At 52.5% G+C, this 24,876-nt stretch overlaps 1 protein-coding gene across 3 annotated transcripts; it reads right to left on the bottom strand.

Annotated features, from left to right (window-relative positions):
- Window positions 1–204: 204 nt before the first annotated feature.
- Window positions 205–21,492, bottom strand: NLRP12 (NLR family pyrin domain containing 12). 3 transcript variants are annotated; one of them, XM_036880900.2, is made up of 11 exons: window positions 20,556–21,491; window positions 19,447–19,527; window positions 17,052–17,148; window positions 15,447–16,760; window positions 12,196–12,366; window positions 9,802–9,972; window positions 7,993–8,163; window positions 5,523–5,693; window positions 3,158–3,328; window positions 1,278–1,448; window positions 205–666 (listed from the first exon to the last, which is right to left on the bottom strand). In XM_036880900.2, exons 1-11 carry the CDS (start codon window positions 20,842–20,844, stop codon window positions 579–581), a joined length of 2,895 nt encoding a protein of 964 aa, XP_036736795.1. In that variant the 5' UTR covers window positions 20,845–21,491; the 3' UTR covers window positions 205–578. The 3 variants fall into 3 exon arrangements, with proteins under 3 accessions (XP_036736795.1, XP_036736781.1, XP_036736805.1); XM_036880886.2 differs by having other exon boundaries at window positions 15,447–17,148; window positions 20,556–21,490; XM_036880910.2 differs by lacking the exons at window positions 205–666; window positions 1,278–1,448; window positions 3,158–3,328; window positions 5,523–5,693 and adding an exon at window positions 5,904–6,054 and having other exon boundaries at window positions 15,447–17,148; window positions 20,556–21,492.
- Between the last annotated feature and the right edge of the window lie 3,384 nt (window positions 21,493–24,876).

The raw sequence follows: 24,876 nt of genomic DNA, 5'->3' as shown, positions 1-24,876 counted from the left end.
GGTTTCATGTGTGTTTTCACCCGAAGCCTGGTGTGGGTTATTGGCCAGCCCCCAGCTGGCTGTCCACGGCAGGAATCCAACCACCGTCCCATTAAGACAGGGCTGCAAAGACTGTGGTAGGGCTGTTGGCGTAACATGCTAAGATCGAGCAGCTCCCCAGACCGACTCGTTCTATTGCACTGTTCATCTTTTGAGAACAGGGTTTCTCACCTTCGGTGCACGCGACGTTTCCGAGAAGCAATGTGTGGTAGGGGGCTCTCTTGTGCCCTCAGCCTCTACCCACTAGATGCCAGTAGCTCTGCCCCCGTGGGGCAAGGGGCCCAGCCAGCCTCAGCAGAGAGCCTCTGCTCTGGCATCGCCCGCTGCCCAGCTGAGTTCTCTGCATGGCACCCGCTTTACCAAAACTGAAGTCCCGGTGCCATTACGTGTTCATGACATAGACCCCTTGCGGAAAGGATTTATTCTGCGTACGAGTTTGTCTCTTGAGGAAATAAAGAGCCCGATCACTACGCTGGTTAGGGGGTCCTGGGAGGACCCTCCGGCCTGGCTCCGAGGGAAGCACCAGCAGACAGAACCATTCAGCAGCCAATGTCCAAGTAAGGTTTTGTTAGGCGAAGTGCTGCCAGTCTTCTGTGGGTCATCTTATTCAGGTCCATTCCAAATAACCTTAGGACACAGAGTAGGAGATATTATTCCTGCCCCCTGTTGGGGCATTTGATTGATAGACAGAATCTATTAGGCATCTTGCCCTGTGAAAATAATCCCATTAACTATAACTTCATTTGAAACCAAATCTTACTGGCAAATAGGCTTTACTCTAAGCCACACTCCGGTTTAAATCCCTAACCTGTGTTAACTCATTTAAATTGTAACTTTATGAAGAAGCAACCATTTCCCTCGCTTTATAGATGGGGATACTGAGGCACTAAGAGGCTGCATAGTTTGCAAAAACACATTGCAAAACTGATCAGTGATGGAACTGGAATTGAGGCCAGGCAGAGTCATTCCAGATGCTCACTACGGTAATGGCCTCGTCTGACAGATCAGGAAATGCTCAGTGAATCTTCCAGGGTCACACAGCTAGTAGAAGGTGGAGCTATTTCCCAGGACTAAGGTCCCTTCTGAGTTCCACATGAACTGCATACAGGAGGGGACGGATGAAGTATTTCCACATGTTAAAGATTATCTGTCCATCCAAACTGGGTCTCAGTTGCTGACTTTGTCCCCAAGCCCAAGCCCCGTGCGCCCCTCCTCCAGACCCAGGAACCCTCTCTCACCAGAGGACTCGGAGTTTGCAGCCGGGTTGACTCAAGCCCTTGCATAGCAGCCTCACACCCGTGTTCCCCAGGGCGTTGTTGGTCAGGTAAAGCTCTGTCAGGGTCTGCTTGGCCCCCAGCGTGGAAGACAGATCCTCACAAGCTCTGGCTGTGAGGCCACAGCTATCCAGCCTGTTGAAGAGAAGGGGTGGTTGGAGTGACAGGAGGGCTCCTCCTGGGAAGTCTCGTCTAAAAGGACTGCCGGGGAATGACTTTAGGGGACCAGTCTATGAGGTGAAGGCCAACGTGGTGACGGGAAGCCTTCAGGAGAGGCATGTAAGGGTGCTCCTTAGTTCCCAGCTGCATCTGTAATGGATACCCCCTTAGTTTTGCAGCCAAGAATCCACTTCCCCTTCTGGAAACTTCACCCCAGTTTCTCACTGAAACCCCCATCTCAGATCATCTGGGTTCATGTTGTCCTTAAGCTCTAGAGGTGGATACAGGGTCTGGGCTGTGTGTCCCCAGCTGCAGTGAACGTTTATAAGTGGATACGGGATCCACCCCAAGCCAGTGAATCAGAACCACACCTTTCCTGCAGTTCTTTTCTTTCAGAACTTGGACATGGGAAGAAGTCATCTACAGAGCTGTAGACTTCCGGCCACCAAGCAGGGTCAAGGTTAACCTCATCTGATAGTGGAGCCAAGTAAGTCAAGAAGATAATGGAGATCAAGACTCCAAAGGCCTAGATCAAGCTGTGCCTGAAGCCATCCATCAAGGACACAGTCGCACAAGCCAGTTGCACATTTTCAGTTACACATGTCCATAAATATACCTATTAGAAGCCAGTACAAATTGGGCTGCCACTTGCCCCAACAGTATGCCATCTGCCATCTGATTCTCCCTAATTTCTATTGTTTCCAACTGTGTTTCTTTCCTATATTCTCTCCTGCTACAATAAAAATAAGAATAGATGGCATTTATTGAGAGCCAACTGTGTGCTGAGCACCTTGCTAAGGGCTTTACGTTTCCTTTCTCATTTATTCATCACAGCAACCTTTTGAAATTAGTACTATCATAGCTGGGATGTTAAATGGAAATATTTTAATCTTAGTTTGGCTGAGACTGGGAGCCAGCTTCCAAAACGAAGTATGAGATAGCAGTTCAGGACTTGCAGAGGAAGAGAAAAAAAACCAGCATGGTGACATGAAACCAGCCACGTTGCAGGTATGGAAGGGTCAGGATGCCGAGATGGTGCAAGCTGGGAATGGGATGCACAGAGAGGCTGGCCCAGGTGAATTATTCCAGATCAGGAGACTGGGCCGTGGGGTCCCCGTGAGAACCCCCAGAGAGGTGGCATTTGGATGCCTGCCGGGTGCGGGTGTCCCATCCCACATGGACCCTAGCAGCACCCTGAGGGAGAGATGCTGCCCCCAACCCCCATCTCAGTTCCCGGGTGCCCGGTGCCCCAGATCAGCGAGAGATGCGGAGACGGAAGACAGCAAACAGATTCGCCTCAGCCCATGCGAAGCCTTTCGGGCTGGGAGCCGGGCTGGCGTTGGGAGGAGGTGATGATTCACATTTGCCTCGAATTTGCACTGGACCAGATTGAATTCTGATTATATAAAGGTTACTGAAAAGCCATGAATCTGCCCAAGTAAATGTCACTGGAAAAGGGGAGCCTCACAGAAAATGTTTAGAGGCAATGACTTCAGGAAAAGTGAAGCATTCTGGTATTTGCATTCCACAGCATTATGAGCCGACCCGGGAACTGTTTGGCCAGCCTTTCTTGCCACCTGTAGGCCCCTGGTACCCTCCGAAGTGACGGAGGGGTAAACTTTTGGCAGAACAACAAGGCCAAGCAAACGCTGCGTGGCCCGCCAGCCCCGGCCCCGGCCGCTCACCACAGCTTCTGCAGTCTGCAGGCGGGGTGTCGCAGCCCCTCGCCCAGCAGCCGCATGCCCCCGTCGCCCAGGTCGTTGAAGCTCAGATCCAGCTCGCGGAGGTGGGGGTTGGCCCGGAGCACGGCAGAGAGACCCTCGCAGGCCGCGGGGCCGAGCCGGCAGATGCCCAGCCTGGAAGACACGCGCCCGGAGCAGTCGGTCATTCTGCTGCAACGGGGACCGACAGCAATGGCCGCCCCCGGGGCAGGGGGCTGGGAGCCCGCGAAGGAGGTGTCGGCAGGCGCGGCCCCCTCCGAGGCCCTGGGAATCCGGGCCGGGCCTCCCCACCCGCTGGCGCCCGGAGGTCTGCAGGCAGCCTGCTGTTCCTCAGCTTGTGGAGGCATCGCCTGCACCCAGTTTTCCCTTTTATCGGGACACCTTAGCGGGGGCCCACCCTTCGCCAGCACGGCCTCATCTGAGCTCAGCTCATCGGCCACCACCCCGGTATGTGCTGAACTGGGTGCCCCTCAAGTTCGTATGTGGAAGCCCCGGCCCCAGAGCTTCAGAGCGGGGCTGTATTTGGAGATGGGGCCTTAAAAGAGACGATTAAGGCCCATGTCCAGTTGGTCCGATGGCCTTACGGGTCGATTTGGACGCACAGAGGTGCCAGACACGCGGGCCCAGGGGAGAGCCCGTGGGGATGCGGCCTCGGGGCAGCCACCCGCGCGCCAGGAGAGGCCTCACAAGAAACCGGGCGTGCGGACGCCGCCGGGATCTCCAGCGTTTAAACCTTCACAACGGTGAGAAACGCATTTCTATAGCTTAAGCCCTCTGCCTGGGGAACATTGTCAGGCAGCCCCAGCAAACGGGGTCCAGGTCGATACAGACCATATTTCCAGGTAAGGCCTCCTTCCAAGGTGCTGGAAGGGCTTCCGCAAGAATTGAACATACAAACCCGTAAACACGTGATTTATAAGCAGCACTTCATCTGCTCCTGGCAGCAGCCTCGGGAGGGAAAGTCTATCGTAGGCATGGTTCGGACGCTGCCGCTGGAGAGGGAAGGGGGCCCGCCCGAGCCAGCCAGAGCCACTCGGGGTAACTGGCCCAACGCATTCTACCATGTGATGGAAAAATAAATGTCTGCGAATAGCTGTGAAAACTGGCACATACAAGCACAAGGGTCCTAACATATTACAAACTGTAGCAATGACAACAATGGAAAACGGGAATAGGAACACAGACAGACGGAACGGAGAGAGACAGACATGACCTGGGAAAACCGGCCGCAGTAGAGCTGCCGTCACAGACCGGCGAGGGAAGGACGGGCTCTTCCTTGAACGGTGCTGCATACACTGGAGAAGGGCACCCTGGACCCCACCTCGCTGCACATATACACACGAAGAAGCAATCAAGCCATCTGTGATCCTGCATCGTCAAGGAACTTCTTCGACATGTCACAAAAATATAAATCATGGAACCAGGTATGGATTTGACCTCAAAACATAAAGGTTTCTGCTTGAAGAAAGAATCCATGGGCAATTCGACAGACTTATGACCTGCTGAGGAGACTTTTCCACAGTCCGCTGTCAGCAAGGGGTTCATATCTAAAACATTTAGGGAGCAGCTGCAAACCAACGAGGCAGATACAGAGCATGTACTGAAGAAACCAGTGACATGGACAGGCAGCTCCCAGGATGGGGCGAGCCGGAAAGGAATGATAACACGCCCATGGAGGGATGCTCAGTGACACCGATCAAGACAAACTACCTCTTCGGGTCACTTTACACTCATCAGAGTTTTAAAATGAGGAAGTTGAACAATCAGAGAGATACAGGGGAAGTAGGAGCATTCCTAAGTTGCTGGTGGAAGTGTAAATTGCTTCCTCTTTAGAATATAGATGTGTCACACGGATGTAAGGTACAGCTAGGGAATAATCAGTAATAGGGTAATAATTTTGTAAGGGGACAGACGGTGGGGAGCACTTCGTGATGTACATAAATGTTGGATCACTGTGCTGTGCACCTGAAGCTAATATAGCAGTGTATGTCACCTGCGCTTCCGTAAAATAAATACATGAAATAAACCTCGGTGCCCAGATCTTATCTAGCGGTTAGGGAAGGCATCCCTGGGGGAAGAAGCATTTGTTTTGAGTCCTGGTGAATCAAATAGATGTCATCAGAGTAAAAGAAGGGACAGCAGAGCAGAAGGGCATTCCCAGGAGAAAGAGTTGCTGGTGCAAAGGAGCTGTGGAAGGAAGATCTTTGAAAGGAGGTGGGTGTAGCTAGAGGTCAGGTGAAGAGGGGAGGGAGTGTGGCTTCAGGGACCCCGGCAGGAGGACAAGGACCGTGGCTTTGGGCTCCTCCAATGGTGAGCAAACAGGACCCACCGGAGGGTCTGGAGTTTGCACTGAGGGTGTCTGAGGCCCTCACACAGCTGCAGCACCCCTGGGTCCCCCAGGTCATTCAGGCTGAGGTCCAGCTCCACCAGGCTCTGGTTCACACTGAGGGTGCCGGCCAGGTCTTCACAGGCAGCCACAGTGAGCTGGCAGATCTTCAACCTACAGGAAATCCAGTTCAATACACATTACAGAGCGTTTTCCACGCAAGGCTGGTTTTCTCCTCCCTACCCCCAGACTCCAAAGTCATGCATTTTCAAGCACACAACTCGTTTAAGAAAATGGGCAAAGATCTGAAGAGATCTTTCTCCAAAGAAAGACTTACAAATGGTCAATAAGCATATGAAAAGATGCTCACCATCACTAATGATGTGTGGAAAAAAAGCTTTTAATAATTTTTTTTTTTTAAGAATTTAAAGACCCCAGAAAATAACAAGCATTGGTGAAGAGATGGAGAAATCAGAAACTTTATGCCCTGGGAATGCAAAGTGCTGCAGCCCCCAGAGAAAACATTATGGCAGTTCTGCAAAAAAAAAAACGAAAAATAATGATAGGATCCATCAATTCCACTTCTGTTCATCTATCCTAAAAAATTGCAAGGAGGGGCTCATGGCTATTTGTACACCCATGTTCATAGCGTTCTTCAAAATAATTCAAAATTATTCAAATACCTAGAAGCAACTCAGGGGTCCATCACTGGATCATGGGGGGATACATAAAATGTAATATAGACACACAGTGCAATGTTATAAAGCCTTAAAAAGGACGGATTTTCTAATACATGCTACACAGCATGGTTGAACTTCGAAAACATCGTACTACGTGAGATATGCCAGCCACAAAACGACGAATACTTGTTAGTTCTCCTTATATGCCTCCCTAGAGCAGTCATATTCGTAGAGACAGAAGGTAGGCCGGTGGTGGTCAGAGGCAGGGGGAGGGCAGGGCTGTGAGTGTTTAAAGTGTATAGAGTTGCCGTTTTGTAAGAAGAAAACCTTTCTGGAGATGCGCGGTGGGGACGGTGGCCCCACAACGCGAGTGTTCTTGATACCAACGAGCTGCACACTTTCCAACCGTCAAGATGGCAAATGTTATGCTATGTGTATTTTATCACAATTTTTAAAAATTGTTATGTAATGCATTTTATGGTTAAAATCAGGAAACTACAGAACAACAATTCTGTGGTCACCACGTGTGACTCCTTAGCTTGTCCCCCAAATTCAGTGGTGATGGGTTCAGAGAGTTCACCTCGACTCAAGTGGGAAACTGATGGGTGTGACCATAAACCCATCTTCTCGGGTTCATAAATGGACGCATGACCCAGTTCTCGTCAATGAGGTGCAAGAATAGTTTTTCTGAAGACTTCTGAAGACATGATCTCCGCTCCGAGGACCTTCTTTCTCCTCTACGGAGAAAGAGGCCTCCGGGCAGCCAGCCCTGCCTCTCTCTCCACAAGTGGAAAGGATCTGAGAACAGACTTTGAGACAAGAGGGCAAAGAATCTTCTCTCTTTTTTCTAGTTATAAGAGCCTCTAAAACCCACCATTTCAGCCAGTTTTGAGTTAGGTCTCAAATCTGCGCAGTTAGAAGCATCGTATGCACATGAGCATAGAGCAGAAAAACGCTGTCAGCCCGAACTCACTGCTCAGAGAGGACGCCTGCTGCCAGCCGGCAGAGGGTCCCCCTGTCTGTGCACAGGGAAGGCGGGGGTGGAGCCCTGATGTCATTACACGAGCCCCTGGATTCAGCTCTGTTTGGAGGACTTTTTTGGTCACAGAAACCAACAAACTCACCTTTATCTGTAAACACACTGAGTTGGTGTCTGTGTCTGGTGGCCAGAGATGTCTCTGTGAATTGCCTCTATTTGAGGGCCTCTGTGGGTCTTGTCACTGATGCAGATCATCTGTACGTTTATGTGTTTATTGTGGTAAAATACACATAACATAAAATTTACCGTTTTAACCATTTTTAAGTGTACAGTTGAGTGACATTAAGCACATTCATATTGTGCAACCGTCACCATCGTCCATTTTCAGAAATTTTCGTCGTCTTCCCAAACAAACTTTGCACCCGGTTAAGCAACTACCCATTTCCTCCGGCCCCGGGCCCCGGGTAACACTGTTCTACTTTCTGTCTCGATGGATTTGACCATCTAGGGACCTCACTTGCATGGAGTCATGCCCTCTGTGTCCCTTTAGGATGGACCTTTCACTTAGCACGTCTCGCAGGCTCATCCACGGGAACGTCACTCCTGCCTTCAGGCAGGATAATGTTCCATTGTATGTACGTGCCGCATTTGGTTTATCTGTTCACTCTCTGATGGACAGTTGGGTCGTTTCCCCTTTCGGCTTTTGTGATAGCGTTGTACATAGGAGCTCAGGTGCGCAAATGTGGATGCATTTTTATGCCCCCATTTGGCACAGGGAGATTTGCCCTTTAAGTCGGCCCTGGGAGGAACTCACCACAAGATCCTCAGCGGGCAGCCGGGGTGCCTCAGGCCTTGACATAAGAAGCGCAGACCCAAACCCTGCAGCGCGTTTCCCGTCAGGTCCAGCTCCACCAGGTGTCGGCTGGCGCCAAGCACGGAGGCCATCTCCTGGCAAGCCTCAGCCCCAAGCTGGCACTTTCTCAACCTCGGGAGGAAAGAGACGGTGCCCGGGGCGCCATGGTGCTTTTCTGCATCCTGATGGCTTGTCCCCCGGCTGGGTAATCACCCAACACGAACCTACATGGGTCAATAAAGCTACGGAGACAAACCAGCCTTCACCATCTCCAGCGAGGAGCGCCCTGTCCCCTAAGACAAACGGGCGAGCGGCTGTGACAATCCGATGGAGGCCGTGCCGCGGAGGCAGTTCACGCAGTCGCTCAGAGCAGGGTCCCTAGAGCCCAGCGACCCGCGCTTGCGTCCATCTCCACCACCTGCCGAGCTGGGACCTCCAGCAAGTTTTTGTCAGGTCCCGGATTTATGTTTTGTGTGCTCATGGGACTCAGGCTTGTCACCTTTAAACTCAGGGTAAGAGTAGAGCCTACCTCATAGGGCTGTTGCGAGGATTACATAATTAACTTCCGGGAGAGGCTGTAGAACCCGGTCTGGCACGTGAGCGCTCAGCGCGGGGCCACTGCGTACGAAAGCCATCAAGGCGGAGGGGCCACCTTCAAGGCTTTGGCGAACAGTGTACAGTTGGGTAAGGCTGTGGGGGAGGCCCTGAGCGGGTTCTCGAAGGCTAAGCAGTTCGCTTGGACAAAGGACGAGATGTGGGGTAACAGGCCAGTATGTACCTCTTGGTCTCTGCCCCCGGTTCCTGGCACAGAGCACTTGTAATTTCCTGACCACTGAGAACACACCAGGGGCATCTCTTGTTCTAATGAGGTGAGTCTGGGTGGGCTCCTGGGTGGGCGCTGGGCCTCCCGAAGACCAAGCCATGATTACAGCCCTGCCCCTCATCCTCCAGAGGGTTCAGAGAGCTTCTAGGGGGTGAACCCGTCCACACCACGGTCCCAGACCCCCCCTAAGTGCCTCTTCATCTGGCCGTTCCCCTGTATCCTTTATCATTTCCTTTTAGAAACTGGCACGTGTGTTTCCCTGAGCTCAGTGAGCCACTCTAGCTAGTGAATCAAACCCCGGGCAGTGTCCTGGGACCCTCTCGTCTGTGACCGATAGGCCAGAAGGACAGGTGACAGTCTGGACTTGCGCCCAGTGCTGGGTTGGAGGCAGTCTGTTAACCCTGACGGAGGCCTTACCCTGTGGGATGGGACAGTGCAGTAGGTGGTGTCAGAATGGAGGTACATTGTGGACGCCCGGTGTGGGCAAGACCCCCACACATCTGGGGACCGGCAGCCTTGGAGTGAGTGCAGTGCTCTGTACGAGGAGTGGAGGAGACACCGGGTGGGGCACAGGGTGGGACACGGGGTGGTGTTCTAGCACGGCGGCCCTGCAGGGCAAGGGAACCGCACAGCTCACAGGCCTTCGCCCGGGGAGCCGCCTACTCAGGATGCAGGCGTGGGTTCTGGGCGGGCACGTCGCCCCGGAGACTCCTCACCACGTGCAGATGGGTGGGGTCAGAGGAGGCCAGGAAGAGCTTCCCTCAAGTGCGAAGAGTCCAGGGCAGGGGTCTAAGGACATGGTCTAAGGGCAACCCTAACTTAAGGTAGGGATCTGGGGATCAACGGCATCTGGGGAGGTCAGTTCTAAAACCCTGGAGACGTGGAGCCTGCCCCGCAAAGGGGGAGATCACGCGACCTGAGAACTCGCTGTGGGGATGGAGACTCACTGAATCATCTGCAGCCTGCATCCGGGGTGCCGGAGCCCCTCACAAAGCAGCTTGATGCCTGGCAGCCCCAGGCTATTGCCGCTGAGGTCCATCCTCATGAAGCTCTTATTGGCTATCAGGGCTTCCGCGAGGTCCTGGCAGGCAGAGCCGGGCAGCTGGCACCTCTTCAGCCTGGGGAGGGCGGAAGGAGAGAAGAGCCAGCTCATTTCCGCTGCGGTCGCTCTGTGGATCCTCTTCCTCCCCCCTCCCTCCCTCCTTCTGCTGGTCTACACCTATTTTTCCCTTTTTCTAAAATAGAAGAAAGGAGGGTGGTTGCCAGGGGCTGGGAAGAGACGGATCAGAAAAGGGAGTGTAACAGGTGTACCGTGTCTTTCTGGGGTGATGAAAACCCTCTGGTATTAGGTAGAGGTGATGTTTGCACGATCCTGTGAACATACTTAAAAAATATCACCGGCTTTCCTGGTATGTGAATTATATCTCAAAAAACAAATTCAAAACAACAAGAATAATATGAAATGTTTTGTGCTTTGCCATCAGGGAACTGCTTTCGCAGAAGCTTCCGTTAAGAGAGGGATTCCAGACCCCTCCCGTTCCCTCTTCTCCACTTTTCTCCATCACTGCAAGGAAAAGATACCACATCCGAGCAGGTCCCACGTGCTCACCAGCCACACCTGCCGGTGGGCGAGGCCACTGTGGCTCAGATTCTCCCCACCAGCGTGTGGAAGTCTCTTTATGCCTCTTTTTCCCTCAGGCACCTGGAGTGGAAAGGTGCTTTTCTGCTCTGTTCTGTGACTTCCGTCCACAGTCAGTGGGAGGGGAGCAGAACGTGACGCCGGGGGCCGCTGAGCAGAGGAGGCCCTGGGTCCTTCATCGCCACCAGGGGCCTGGCCTGCCTCGCTGGTGGTGGCCCCACAAACAACGATACAACGTGGGCTTCAGACTCAGATAGACTTAGGGTGGAAAACCGACCACATCACGGAGTAGCAGTGATGGAATCTTGTTCTGGTTGCTCTGTCCCTCTGTACGGACTGTGTGAAAATGGGGCTGAGGGTATTGACCTTAATGAGATGGTGAAATGATGTGATGACACGGTTTTAGGATAAGTACTTTGCATGATTCCTTCCATGTAGCAAGTGTTCAATAAAGGATGGTGGTGATGGTGGTGGTGGTCATGGGGTGGTGGTGGTGGTGGTGGTGGTGACGTTATCTGTGGGATAGGGCCTATGTCCTGCTCTCATGACCCTGTAAGGGAGCAGGACTGTGTTCCGGATTCGGATTCAGATACTCAGGTGCCATTCTAAATCCTCCAAGTTAGCCTTGATACTGCCATGACTGATAACAACATGCTCTAGATAGATAGCTAGATAGATAGCTAGCTAGCTAGCTAGCTAGATAGATAATAGTTGACAGATGATTGACTAATTTTTAATTTAAACTGCAGTAAAATAGACATAAAATGTACCACCTTAACCATTTTTAATGGCACACTTCAGTGGTATCAAGTACATTCACATCACTGCGCAGCCATCACCACCACCCATCTCCAGAATTTTTTCATCGTTCCAAACAGAAGCTCATCACCTATTGAGTAACAGCACCCCCCTGCCCACCCCCAGCCCCTGGCAGCCACCACTCTGCTTTCTGTCTGGGATTCGCCTCTTGCGGACGCCTCCACGTGCACTCTTGGCATGCTTATCAGAACCAGCCGGCTGTGTGCTTGTGGGTTTATTTCTGGGCTCTTGATTCTGTTCTGTTGGACAGTCTGCTTTTATTCCGGTACCCTACTATTTTAAATACCACAGCTATAATATCATGTCATCACAAATAGTGACAGTTTAACATCTTCCTTACCAATTTGGATGCCTTTTATCTCTTTATCTTGTCTGATTGGAGATAGGAAGCTTGGAAAGGAAGAGATAAAAATAAGAAAAGTGGGAGATAATGGTGCCTGAACTTCTACTGATCCCCATCTGTTATGGGCCAAGTTGTGTCACCTCCAAAATTCGCATGTTATAATTCTAACCCTCCCTGTACCTCAGTATGACTCTGTTTGGAGATGCGGCTTTTAAAGAGGTGGTTAAGTTAAAATAGGTCATTACAGCAGGACCTAGTACGATAGGACTGGGGTCCTTCTAAGAAGAGGTTTAGACAGAGACACACACAGAGGGACGCCATGCGAGGACACAGGGAGGAGACGGCCATCTAGAGGCCAAGGAGAGAGGCCTCGGGGGACCACCCCTGCGGACACCTTGATCTCGGACTTGCGCCTCCAGAGCTGCGACGAAGCGTGTTTCTGTTGTCTGAGTCGCCCGTCTGCGGGCTTTGCTATGACAGCCTGGGCTACCCAACGCAGCTGCGGAAGGGGCAGGCAGAGGCTCACGGACCTCGACTCACCTCAGATTCTGAAGTTTGCAGCTGGGGTGTCTGAGCCCCTGACAGAGTAGCTTCACCCCCCGGCTTCCCAGGGCGATGCGGCACAAAACCAGCTCGGTCAGATTCGGGTTGGTGCTCAAAGCCGCACCGAGCTGTTCACCGTAGGCATCTGGCAGAAGGTTCCTCTCGGGTCTACATGAAGGAAAGACAGGACAAAGTCTAGTTTTACCAGCCGCTTGGCAAATGGTCATGCTTGGGGCTTGCATGTCACTTCACAATTTATGAAGCATTTTGTCACCTTTATTTTATCTTCTGAACAACCCTGTGTTACCTGCCCAAGAGCACGGTCTCCAGTTGATAGGAAATAGGGGCGAACAGTTAGCCTAAGCCGGCGTGTGGATCTTCGAAGCAAGGGCTGGCAAGCTCCAGCCCACGAGCCCAATCTGGGCTACAGCCTGTTTCTGTAAGTGGTCTCATTGGAACACAACCACGCCCATGCGCTTCTGTATTTTCTGTGTTGCTTTCTGCTTCATCGGCAGAGTAGTTGCAACACAGAGCATCTGTCTGGCCCAGGGAGCTGGAAATATTTACAGAAAAAAGTTTGCCAATCTCTATACTACAGGACGAATGCCCAGTTCCTCCAACAATCATTGGCATAAAAGAGACCGAGAGAGAGAGAGAGAGAGAGAGAGAGAATGGAACTATTGTAAAAAAAAAAAGAAATTAAGAGATCTATCAAGAAAATGCAGTGTGAACCATGTTTGGGTGCTGATTTGAACAAGATACAAGTGAAGGTAACTAGGCGTATTGAATATGGAGTGGGTATTAGACAGGAAGGAACTGCTTGTCAGTTTTGTTAGGTATGATAATGTCATGATGGTTAAATTAAAAAACAGAATCCTTATCTGTTGGAGATGAATGTTGAACTATTTACAGATGAAATGACCTGACATCTCTTCTTCACTTTAAGCTATTTGAGGGGGGAAAAAAAAGAAAGAAAAGCAAGGGTAGAGGGAGGCAGATGAAGCACGTTTTGTGGAATGTTGAGAACTGGGGCCCCTGGTGCTGAGGGGTGGGGAACAGCGGGGGTGCCGGAGGGCACGGAGGCTCCGTGCCAGCTTCCCACATGCCTCGCCCTACCCACCGCGTCCCTCGCATGCTCCTCTGTACCTTTATCGTATCCTTTTATATAAACTAGTAAATGTAAGTTGGGTATTTCCCTGGGTTCTGTGAGCTGTTCTAGCAAATAATCCTATCCAAGGGGCAGGAGGCCATGAAGGGGAGGGACCCTTCGATCTGTAGCCAGGTCAGACACAAGTGCTGGGTAGACTGGGGACCCACTCCTTGCAATTGGCATCTAAAGTGGGGGTCCGTGTCCGGGGACTGGGCCCTTCCCCCGTGGGGTCTGACGCTATCTCCAGGTAGAGGTCAGCACTGAGTTAAGTCATAGGACCCCACCTGGGGTCAGAGATTTGCTTGGCATGGGAAACCCACCACACAGAGGGTCGTAAGCATGGTGTAGTGGGAGAGTGAAGGAGACACAGGAGAAGTGAGTTTTTCCCACTCGTGAGGAGTGCTGAGGGAGTGGGAGAGGTGAAGGGTGCCTGCTTTCCTTCTCTGTTTGAATAAACAATCTGAAATTCCAAGTTGTGAGTTTGACGTGGAGCGCCAGCACGCACGGTCCCGACCCACGGAGCTCGCGATAACAAGGTCTGATCTCTCCAGTCAAAGGGCAAAGAACAGAGCATTTCCTGGGTGGATGTGGAACGGGGAGAGGACTTGACACAGGGGGATTTTAGGAGATATTGTGATTTTGGAATTTCTACAATCTTTTGTCTGAATCAGGCTGGGATCAAGAACTGGCCGGACTCACACAGCATGGAGTACAGTACATGGCCAATAAAATCTCCTAATTTACTCCTATTTTACGGTCTGTTTTCTAACTAAGGTTTATAATATACACAATTAAAAATACAATGGAAAATCACTAATAATGAAATATGAGTACAATTAAAATTATATAAAATTATACATACCACCATATGCAATTTTTGTATCTATATTTTAATTTTATATCTAGATCTGTAGGATGTATGTGACCTAAGACCCTAGAGGCCTTAACTGCAATAGAACTGTATGTTCTGGAGGGCTTAACAAAACCACTGTACTTGGAGCGTCTACACTGGCATGTTATGGCGGTGATGGCAGTGGTGGCATCTAACATTCGCTGACTTCTGACCCTGTACACCACCCAAGTGCCAACCTTTGCTGGCAACCCTACAAGGCAAGAGTTCAAATTCCCACTTTCCACACAGAAAAGCAGAGGCTTAACTGGGAGAAATGACTTGCCCACAGTCACGCAGCCAGTGGGCGGCAGAGCTGGGATGCGAACCTACATGTGTCTAATTCCAACCCCTGGGCTATTAGCCGCCACCTGAGGGGGCTCTGGTCACACCAGTCCCTCATCTGTGTCCCCAGCGGCTTTGCACTTCCTGTCCCTCTTCCTGGAAGGCCTCTCCTTCCTGAGTGTTCACAGGCCTGACCCCACCTCATGCCTGAAGTCAGCAGCAGACGTTTCCGGAGCTGATGGGAGGCCCTGACGGTCAGCGGCGGGTACCTGCCCTGAGAAGGCTGCGGGCCTCCGGCTGCCCCTCAGCGGCCAGCCTCCCGATGCGCCCTTCATTGGCTGCCTGCTTGCCTGGCCTCCTCCACTTTGTGGGGCCATCTCCTAAAGAAACTACTCGAGGGGGCCAGAATGTGTATCCCCAAAACAAGCCACTTCAGCAGGCTTATTCGGAGCTGAAGGCAAATGAGATGCAGAAAGAAGCCTTCCCAGGGCTCCCCTTCTCTGACGCACAGTGGAAACTTCGGGAAATGGGACTGCCATAAAGCCCCTCCCCTGGAGATAGAGAAGGACCTTTGGTAACATTTGTCGGCCCATTGCATTCTCCTTGACATGGGCCCCAATATAGTCCTAATGAGTATTATTTAGGAGCAGAACCCCAACCCGGCCACTGGGAAGGATGGGGGCCAGATCGTTCTCTGTTGGGGGGGGGGGCTGTGCTAGCCGCTGGAGGATGTTTTCAAGCCTCCTTGGCCTCTACCCCCAAGACGCCCGTAGCCTCCCTCCTGCCTCCCCTAGTGGTGACACCCAATGTTTCTCCAGCTAACGACAAAGTGTCTCCTGCGCTGGGGGCAAAACCAACCCCAGCTGAGAACGTGAACTTGATCAAGAGCGCAAACTCGGACAGCGAGCCCCGGGGAGGACTTACGAAGGCGCTGGTGGCATCCGGGGCCCCGGGGCCCATCTCGCCCCGTCCTCGCCGTCCTTGCCGTAGGCGGCGCCGCGCAGGTGCACCACCAGGGCGCCCCCGCAGCTCTGCACACAGAACGAGGAGATCACGTGCTCCATCTTGGTGCTGATGCCGCTCACCACGACCACTTGGAAGCGGCCCAGGGCCCGCTGGATGAAGTCCTGCTCCTGGAGCTCGTACAGGCAGCCGAAGAGCTCCAGGGAGCCCTGGTGCAGCGTCGAGCCCTCGCTCTGGGCCTTGCGTTGGATCCACGCCAACAGCTCCGCCTTGACGCCAGGCGAGACCCGCCAGCGGAGAGTGTCCTCCAGGTGGCCGCTCGTCTCCTCATTCAGGAGTCCGAACAGGAACCGGACGGTGAGGGCCAAGAAGCTCCTCTCGGAAAAGCCGTACTCAGCCAGCAGCCGCCCCACGTGGCCGTCGGGGCTGGACGCGCCCTCGCCGCCGTCCAGGGCGTAGTGCATGGCCGCGAAGAATTCCTGGAAACTCAGGTGGATGAAGCTGTAGAACTTCTCGCAGTTGATGTCCCTCTGGAAGATGTTCATAATGAGGAAGGAGGACACGTCCGCGGCGTCCAGCCCGTGCTTCCGGAGGTCCTGCTCGTCGAACAGGATTTTCTGATTCCAGAGCCCATCGGCCGCCAAGGAGCACAGCCCTCTCTGGTGGGGCGGGGGCCGGGGGGCCGGGGACCCCGGCCTGGGCTGCATCAGACTCCGGAGGTAGAGCATGTACACCGCGGTGGTGGTCCTGGACGTCTGCCGGAGAAGCCACCCGCCCTCCTGCTGCTGCTTGAGGCAGGTGCAGACCACCCAGCACACCATGGGGACGAAGCACAGCGTGAACAGGGGCTCGTTGTCCCTCACGAAGCTGAAGGCCTGGCCGGCCTGCTCAGCATCGTGGAAGTACCGGTAGAAGTACTCCTTCCTCTCCGCCTCGGAGAAGCCCAGGATCTCCACGTGCCGGGGATGCTCCAGCAGGCGGTGCAGCCTCTCCAGGGCCGTGGGCCTGGTGGTGACGAGCAGGGACAGCTCGGGCAGCAGCTTCTTCCCAATCAGGCTGCGAAGGAGAAGCTCCGCGGGCCGCTTCTCCTCCCAGCAGAGGCACCAGGGGCCCCGCGGGTCGTGGGAGGAGGGTTGGAGCTCATCGAAGCCGTCGATGATGAGCAGGAGGCGCTCGGGCATGCGCACAAGCTCCTGGAGCGGCGCGCCGCGCTCGGGCCAGCACGCGGAGAGGAGGTCTCGCGCGCTGCACTCGGCCGCGCCGGGGTTCATCTCCCTGCAGTTGATGTAGAAGAGATAATCAAACCTGTCCTGGAAGAGCTTCCCGTCGGCCCAGTCCAGCATCACCTTGTGGGCCAGCATGGATTTGCCCATCCCGGCCGCCCCCTGCAGGACCACGGTGCGGGGCGGCTCGGGGCGCTCCTCGTCCGGCTCAAAGAGCGTCTCCATCTGGATGAGGCTGGCCTGGTGTCCCCCGGTTCTCGCGTGTCCCCGGCCCGTGCCCAGGAGCTTCTGCTGGGTCCACGCGGGGTTGGAGTGTTCCTTCACCAGGAGGAGCCGGGTGTACCTGTGGCTGAGGTTGACGCATTCTCCCAGGCGCGCGTTGCGGTCTTCCATCAGCCGGAATTTCCTGCGCACGTAGTCCCTGTAGGTTTCCCGGGGATCTGATGGAGAGGAATGAGGGACCGTGAAGACTCGTCAGCAACCTCTCAGGAATTCACCAGTTAAAGCGAAGCACGGTCTAGCGCCTACCCCTCCGCAATGTCCTTGGAACCGTTTTCTAGGGGGAGCCTGAGAACCCTGGTACTTCCCTACAAAGGTCTCGCCTTCCCACGGGGAGCAGGCGTGTGAGCGCGGGAACTGTTGCAGCAGTATACCGTGTTCCACGCTTGCCCCTGACACGGGGGTCCGCGCGCCAGCAGCACCTGCATCCCCGTGGTGGCTCCTAGGGGCTGGGCTGACCTCAGCCCCCGCCACCCCCGGCTGCCCTGGTGAAGGGACACTCAGATCCTGTGGGGGCCCCAAGGCTGCTTGGAAATGTGAAATCTTGAGCCCGCTACATGGATGTGAGTCAGTGAAGTTTGAGGGGGCAGTGCTGTCCAGCTTTCTGCGCCCCCTTTGAAAAACGGTAGGTGGGTATCTGCACTGGAGATACATTGCATTCTATAAATCCTTTGCTTAAAGTCTGGTTGGGAAAGGCTGCTTGGTGGAGATGGATGTGTCCGCATAGTCTAGGTGAGTGGCCCTCTCCGGGGGGACTGTGTCCACGCTGGGGGATGCGTGGCAAGGTCTAGAGACAGTTCTAGCTGTCACAATGTGGGGCGGGATGGGTGGGCAGGCACTACTGCCATCTAGCAGATGGAGTTGGGACAGAGGTCACTGCACCCATGCGTAGGTCAGCCCCCAGGCCAAGGACTGATGCAGCCCGAAGGGTCCACAGTGTGGAGGTGGAGAAGCCCTGAGGGGGACAAAAATGGATTCTTCTGTATTTGGATGTCCCCCTAAGCCCAGAATATCTGCCCAAAGGAAAGTAAAAAAGAGATCTGAACTGGACCCCAGGACCCTCTCAAAACAAATGCACATACTCTTCTTTTTAATTGTGGTAAAATGCACATAGCATAAAATTTACCATTTTAGCCATTTTTAAGTGTACAATCCAGAGGCATTAAGTGCCCTCACCGAGTTGTGCAACCATCCCCAGCACCCGTCTCCAGAACCTTATCAGCAGCAGCAATTGTACCTAGAAACAAACTCCAGCTCCCTGATGGTCTCCCCCAGCCCCGGGCAGCCACCATGCCACTTGCCATCTCTGTAAATCTGACTATTTCAGGGCCTCATATAAGTGGAATTACACAATAGTGGTCCTTTTGTGTCTGGCCCATTTTCATGGAGCATAATGTTTTCAAAGTTCATCCCTGTTGTAACAAGTATCAGAATATTATTCCTTTTCAAGGCTGACTAATATTCCACGGTATATATGTATGCTATATTTGGTTCATCCACTCATCTACTAATCGATGAAGTTATCGTATTAGTTTCCTTAATGTGCATCAACAAGAAATACTGAAACACTTAGCTCCATGAAGAACGCTGATTATACTTTTCTTTTGGCAGAAGTGATACTCTTGCACATAGGGAAACATTTTTTAATTGAACAAAGATAACTGTGACTGCAATGTTTGGATTTAAGGGTCGTCTTACAGTCTTTTCCTGTAGAAAAAGGGTTCTTATTTTGAGATATGGGGAGTATGAGGTGAATAGAAAAGTTGAAAATAATGATGAGAAAGAAAATGAAGAGCCACCATATAATGAACACGTACCATGTTCAGTGCATTTTAAATGCCCTTGAAAGGACACCTGGGGTCATTTGCCTTACGGCTGATGGCGTTGCCCTCCAGCCAGCAGCCCATCCCTGTTTCTTCTCGCCTACAATTGTGATTCTATTAAGGGCAATCCCTTGAGTCCAACGACTGTGGCTCTTCACAAGTCCCAGAGGATGAATTACGGTTTTGCTAAACCAGTCGTGAGCCATCTCATTTCCCTTTACCAGCGGCTGGTCTGGGAATGGGTATGTCCCCCGTCCTGCCCAGTGTGGTACACGGGTAGGACCCCTTGGGGACTGGTGGGGAGGGAAGCTTATTGTAAGGGTTGTACTGCTGGATAAAAGGACAGTCTCTTGAGAAAGAAAACCATTGTCTCCCCTTTTGTCCCCCTTGCTTGGAATTCATTTGTACAAGATAGTTTGGTCACCATATGGCAACCACGAGGTGACAAGTCTCAGGACACACGGAACCTCGGGAGAAGCTGGGGCTTTAATCCACCACATGGATCTGCAGCCACCACCCCGAGACTTCCTGTGACAGGCGAGCATTAGGTGCATGTGTTTTTGGCTTGATCTTGCTGTCTCCAAGCTATGGTCTGATACATGTAGCGCAGTGCATTCTCATGGATACGGGGCTTACCTTTCCTTGGAGTCCCGGGAAAGGCTTCCAGCGAGCAAGCTGACAGGCTCCCCAGGGAGGCCGGGCCACCAGGCGGAGAATCTGCAAGGGAAACTCCGGGAGATGAGCCAGCACACGTCTGGCTGGTCCTCCGTAACGTGAGCTGCGGACTGCGCCCCGCTGTGCACACGGTGGCGCCCTGCCCGCCCACCCTGAGGATGCTCACTAGTCCCACCCGCTCCTGTTGGGGACACCCGCTCCTTTGTTTTTGTCAGAGTCAGTGGAGACTTGGACTTCTCAGAGGCGTCCAGCCGGACCAGTGCACCATCCACATGTCCTTCACCGCGAGAAGAGAAGACTGTGTTTAGCCAGGTACTGGCAGAACTCGCCTGTTCATTCAACAAACATTCGCCAGCATTTCCTCTGTTCCTGGCTGCAGCCACACCCTGGAACCATGGAAAGTCACGTGGAAGAGCCAGGTGTGCCCCGCTCTTGAGGGGCCTGTGTCCCCTTAAGGGGGGACGGGGACGGATTGCACCAGGAACCAGAGCCCAAACACCCTCTCTGCCACTTCCAACAGTAGCTGCTCTTTGCAGAGCACGTACTCTCCGCTGGGCACTGTGTTGCGTGCGCCGCATATTTTCTTTTATGAACTCTTGTCTGGGGGCAAATTTTTTTTTTATAAGCCTGTTTTTGTGTCTATAAAGTAGGCATAAAATAGTATTAGCATCTCTCCCACAAACCCTAAGCCACACTGTAGATGTATTATGCACAAGGGACACCATATTTCTACCACAGAAGAGGGAATCAATTAGGTGTTAGTATCATTGTGGTTATTTAATAGGACAGAAGATAAAATAAAAGAAATCTGAGTTATGGGGAACCACAGAAGTGGGGTTTTGAAGCCAGCTGGGGAGGGGTTGTGTGTGAGGGTGGGACAGGAGCAAGGAAAGGAGTAAATTAACTCAGAGAGGAACTAATAGGTAAATAAGCATTCAGAGTGAGAATCAGGCCAAGCAGAGAGAGGGGAGGCGGGTGCTGGCCGCAGTCTGAGCAAAGGCCAAGGGGAGGAGTTGGAACCCAGGTCTGTGAGCCCCGCGACAGGATTCTGGGCTCACGCGGCCCCTTACCCCTCTCCGGGCCCTCTCTCTGTCCTCTCTTCCACAGGTCCCTCCTGTTGATCCGCTCAAAGATGCTCAGAGCCAGCAGCCAGGCGTCCCCTGCCCCGCAATGGGCCCCGAGCAGCTGGGCCATCTCCAGGGGACCCGCGGACTCCATCCGCCCCCAGGGAACCTTGCGCTCCCCCAGTTCAGGGGCGGCCCTCAGGTATAACTTGAACTTCTTCAGCTCCGCAGCCTCCAGTTCTTCCAAGTAGGAGGAGAGGCGACAGAGGTCATCCCTGACCGGGGTTCGGGGCATGGGGGCGCCGTAGGGGAGCTGGAGGCCCGGAGGTGTGTGCACAGCGCCGACACTCCCCACACGCCCACCGTCTGACCTTGCCTGCAGGCAGAGGCTGTAGAAATGAGAGGGGAAAGTCCTTCTGTTGAAATAGCATTTCCTTGCTCCGTGGTTCCCGCCGGCCCTACTCACCAATGGCCGTTGAGTTTGCAGAAGGGGAAGTTAGGAGAGGTTAGGAAATTGCAGGTGTCCCTGGGCTCGTGAGAAAGACTTTTACTTCTGCTCCTTCCTCCCGACTCCCTGGAGCAAACTGTCACCCCCACTCCTTGTCCCTCCGCCTCTTTATCTTGCGGCGCAGCACCGCGGTCCCCTGGACTATTATCAGAATAGATGCGGCCCCTCCTCGTAGGAGGACCAGAGGTCCCCTCCACGGGTGTCGGACCTGGACAGGTAACCTGCCGTGGCTGATGGAATGTGGGCAACTGTGAGCAAATGTCTCTTCCAGGAGAAGCAGTAAGAACCCCCCGTGGGTCTGCTATTTTCTCTTTTCTCTCAGCTACCAAGAGAGCCACTGTCACACCTCAGACGACGACGCTGTGGTAGGCAGAGTGAGGGTCCCCCAAAGATGCCCATGATCCCCAGAATCTGTGATATGTGACCTTACACAGCAAAAGAGACTTTGTAGATTTGATTAAATGTAAGGCTCTTGAGATGAGGAGCTTATTTTAGATGATCTGGGCGGGTTCAGTGTCCTCACAAGGGTCTTGTAAGAGGGAGGTGGGAGGGTCAGAGTCAGAGGAGACGGGATGGCTAGGGAGGCCGGGGTCAGAGTGATGTGATTGCTGGTGGCAGCCACTCCAAGGAATGCAGGAAACTTCCAGAATCTGGAAAGGCGAGGAAATGGAATCTTGCCTGGAGCCTCCAAAAGGAACAGCCTGCTGACGCCTTGACGTTAGCCCCCTAGCCCCGTCTTGGACTCTGACCTCCAAACTGTAAGATAATCAGTGTGCGGTAGCGAGTTTACAGCAGCCTTGAGACCAGGAATTCACAGGCGAAGCCACCGCCAGCTGGCCTGCAGTGAACCTGTGTGTGAACACTGCGGCTGTAAGTCACTGAGGCATAGGGGCCGTGTGTCACTGCAGCACGCCTCAGCCAGCACTGACTCGCACACGGTTCAAGGAGCGCTGGGAAGCCGTCCAAGGGGCATTGCTCCACTTAGGATGCCTTGGGCTGGAATTAGCAATCCCAACCCCAGTGCCTTAAACGATAAGGAGAAAAAGCCTTCAACTACAAGAAATAATACCAACAAATCTCATGATCATAATGTTAAGCAAGAGAAGCCAGGTATTTAAAAAGTACATTCTGTGTAGTTACATTTCTATGACTGTCAAAAACAGGTAAAACCAATGTACAGTGTTAGAAGCTAAGATCCTGGTTCCCCTAGGAAGGGGGGTCAGCTCAGTCTGTAACAGCTTTGATCAGCATTTTCTTCCCAGCAGCTGGAAGGTGCCTGAAATACAGTCAGAGCCCTGTTGTGTATTTGATGAGCTATAGAATGAATGAATCACACACACACGTGCAACTTTTTATGGGACCCAAGAGAGAGAACGTTTTATTTAACCAGAAATTACCTAAGAGACAGCAGAGTATCGGAGGAAAAGCAATATATATTTTGTTAAACAACTTGGGATGGAAAATGAGACCTTAAGGCTTCTGTCTAGTGCGGAGTGGTGCTGGCTAGATCATTTTGAATGAGAAGAGAAATACAGAGAGAAACTGGTAATGGGGACAGGGAGGGTGGTGAAGGGACTCTGAGATGAGGGTGAGGACACCTTCCCTCGGATGGGATCTCTCATATGCCACCCATGAAATGCCAACCATGAAATGCAGGAGGACATCTCATGGAAGGTCGGGAAGGATGTTTAAAGTTATTATTATGGGTCTTGAAGGGGTTAGAGGGATAAAATGGTCGGCATGAAGCAGGAAACAAAGGGAATGGTGAGCGTGTTATTCTACCAGAGTTCATAACACGAGTGGCTCCCACAGGTAGCAGGCAGTCAGGGGATGTGGGCCAGGCAGCAGCATGGAGAAGGCATTTGGGGAGATGACTGAGTTCCTGCTGTCTCTGTAGGACTGCGGTGCACGGGGACACGCTCCAGGCTCTGTGTGCTCCTGGCCACCTTACTAGCACAGTGACCTGGAGAGGTCAGCTTACCTTCCCTGTGAATCTCAAAAGGCTGGGGAAGGAATGAAACTGGGACATGGGGCAAGTCTTCACATAACTTGGTAAAATGGGAATCTCAGAGGTGAGGTATTTGGCTGTGACCTTTAACTGTGACGCGCCATACTTCTCCTGCTCTCTTACACAGCCCCCAGAAGTCTCCATTTTCAACTGCTGTTGCTTCTAGAAGCCGAGGAAGGACAGATACACTAGTGGGAAAGGAGAGAGATTTGTCAGGGCCAGTAATGTTTCCTGGGCTCAGGATACAGTTGCGTTCAGAGCAAAGAATACAGCTCTAGAGGTTGTTTAAGGAATGGAATTGGGGTTACTGACCATTTCCAGGTACCATCTCAAAATCACATCCCTGGTGTTTCTCAAGCTTTAATATGCCTACAAATCGTCTGGAGATCTTATTCATGTAGAGACTCTGATTTAGTGGGTCTGAGATGGTGCATTTCTAACAAGCTCCCAGTTGGTGCCCACATGGCTGGTCCAAGCCCACATTTGCAAGGAGCCAGACTTCTGCAAAGATTAAACCTCTGTAAAAGTGTTTCAGGTCTTAGCATTGAGCAAATATGAGGAAGTAAATAAAAGGCATTTATGTAAATGGAAAAAGAAGTATGGGTCAACTTTGTATTTCCCAAAGCTGTGGCACTGAGACTTTTAGATGCCACGGATGCCCAGCTGCTTTCTGGGTGACATTCATTGAAAAATTATTTCTTGAGCACCCACAGTGTGCTGTTGCTCGAGGGGCTGGAGACAAGCCGTGAAAGATGAACAAATTTTCTGCCTTTATGGGACTTACGGTGGAGGGGAGACAACAGACAGACTCAAATAAACAAATGCATAAGCGTTTGTATTTCAGATTGTGAAAAATGCTGTGAAGGGGAAAAATACAGGGTGGAGGGTGGAGGAAGAGGACATTATATGTGAAGTGGCTCTTACAGGATGAGAGTCCTTCAACAGAGGAGGAAAACAGAGAAGGAGATGGTTGACAGGCAGGGAGGTGGGCAACCGCTGAGCAGCCAGATGGGTCTGGGATGCAGAGCGGGACCAGGAAACTACCAGCGATGAAGTTGGTGAGAGAATCAGAAGCCAGGTCAGAAACACCTTGCATGAGGTGTGGACTTTACCCCAAGGGCAATAGGGAGCCATAGAGTGTGGTTTTTTTAATTGAAGTCAACTACACAGTGCATAACATTGACCATTTTAACTGAAGTGCCCAAATCAGACATTAACTACATTGGTGCTGTTGTGCGACCATCACCACTATTCATTTCTAGAATTTTCCATCACCCCAAAAGGAAGCCCTATACCCATTTAAGCAACCAGCTTCCCATTTCCCCCTCCTCTGGCCCCTGACTAGGACCAATCTACTTTTCGATCTCTATGAATGTGTCTATTCTAGACTGTATGTAAATGAAATCACAGAATTTGTGACCTTCTGGGTCTGGCATATTTCACCTAAGAAAACGTTTTCAAGGTTCATCCATGCTTTAGCACACGTCAGCACTCCCTTCCTTTTTACGGCTGAATAAAATTCCATTGTGTGGCGTGGTGTGGTTGTGAGCAGGGGAGTAATGGAGTCACAGTCCCATTAAGGAGAATCCTTCAGGCCGTGGTGGAGGAAGGGCCCAGGGAGGAAGCCTGGCTTCTGGGAGGACACGGGAGAGGCTGGACTCATGGTCCAGGGACCGAGGGGGGCAGTGGGCGTGTTTGAGGGACACGAGGGTGAGCAGCTGCAGGTGTAAGGCATGGGGTGAGAAAGGGGATGCTACCAGGCTGGATTCTCTGGGGGATAGAATCTGAGCACCCCCAGAGGGCTCTCTACC

This window comes from Manis pentadactyla (genome assembly GCF_030020395.1).
Source record: "Manis pentadactyla isolate mManPen7 chromosome 15 unlocalized genomic scaffold, mManPen7.hap1 SUPER_15_unloc_1, whole genome shotgun sequence".
Classification (NCBI taxonomy): domain Eukaryota; kingdom Metazoa; phylum Chordata; class Mammalia; order Pholidota; family Manidae; genus Manis; species Manis pentadactyla.
Note: the sequence above shows the minus strand (reverse complement) of the source record. Positions and strands in the feature narration are given on the sequence as shown.

Excerpts from the sequence above, each read along its gene's own strand:
- NLRP12 (XM_036880886.2), bottom strand. The coding sequence starts at position 20,844 with ATGCCCCGAACCCCGGTCAGGGATGACCTCTGTCGCCTCTCCTCCTAC. Across the intron at positions 9,973-12,195 it reads TGCAAACTTCAGAATCTGAG|GCTGAAGAGGTGCCAGCTGC; the intron begins GTGAGTCGAGGT and ends CGCCCTCCCCAG. Across the intron at positions 667-1,277 it reads TGCAAACTCCGAGTCCTCTG|GTTATTTGGAATGGACCTGA; the intron begins GTGAGAGAGGGT and ends CTGTGTCCTAAG.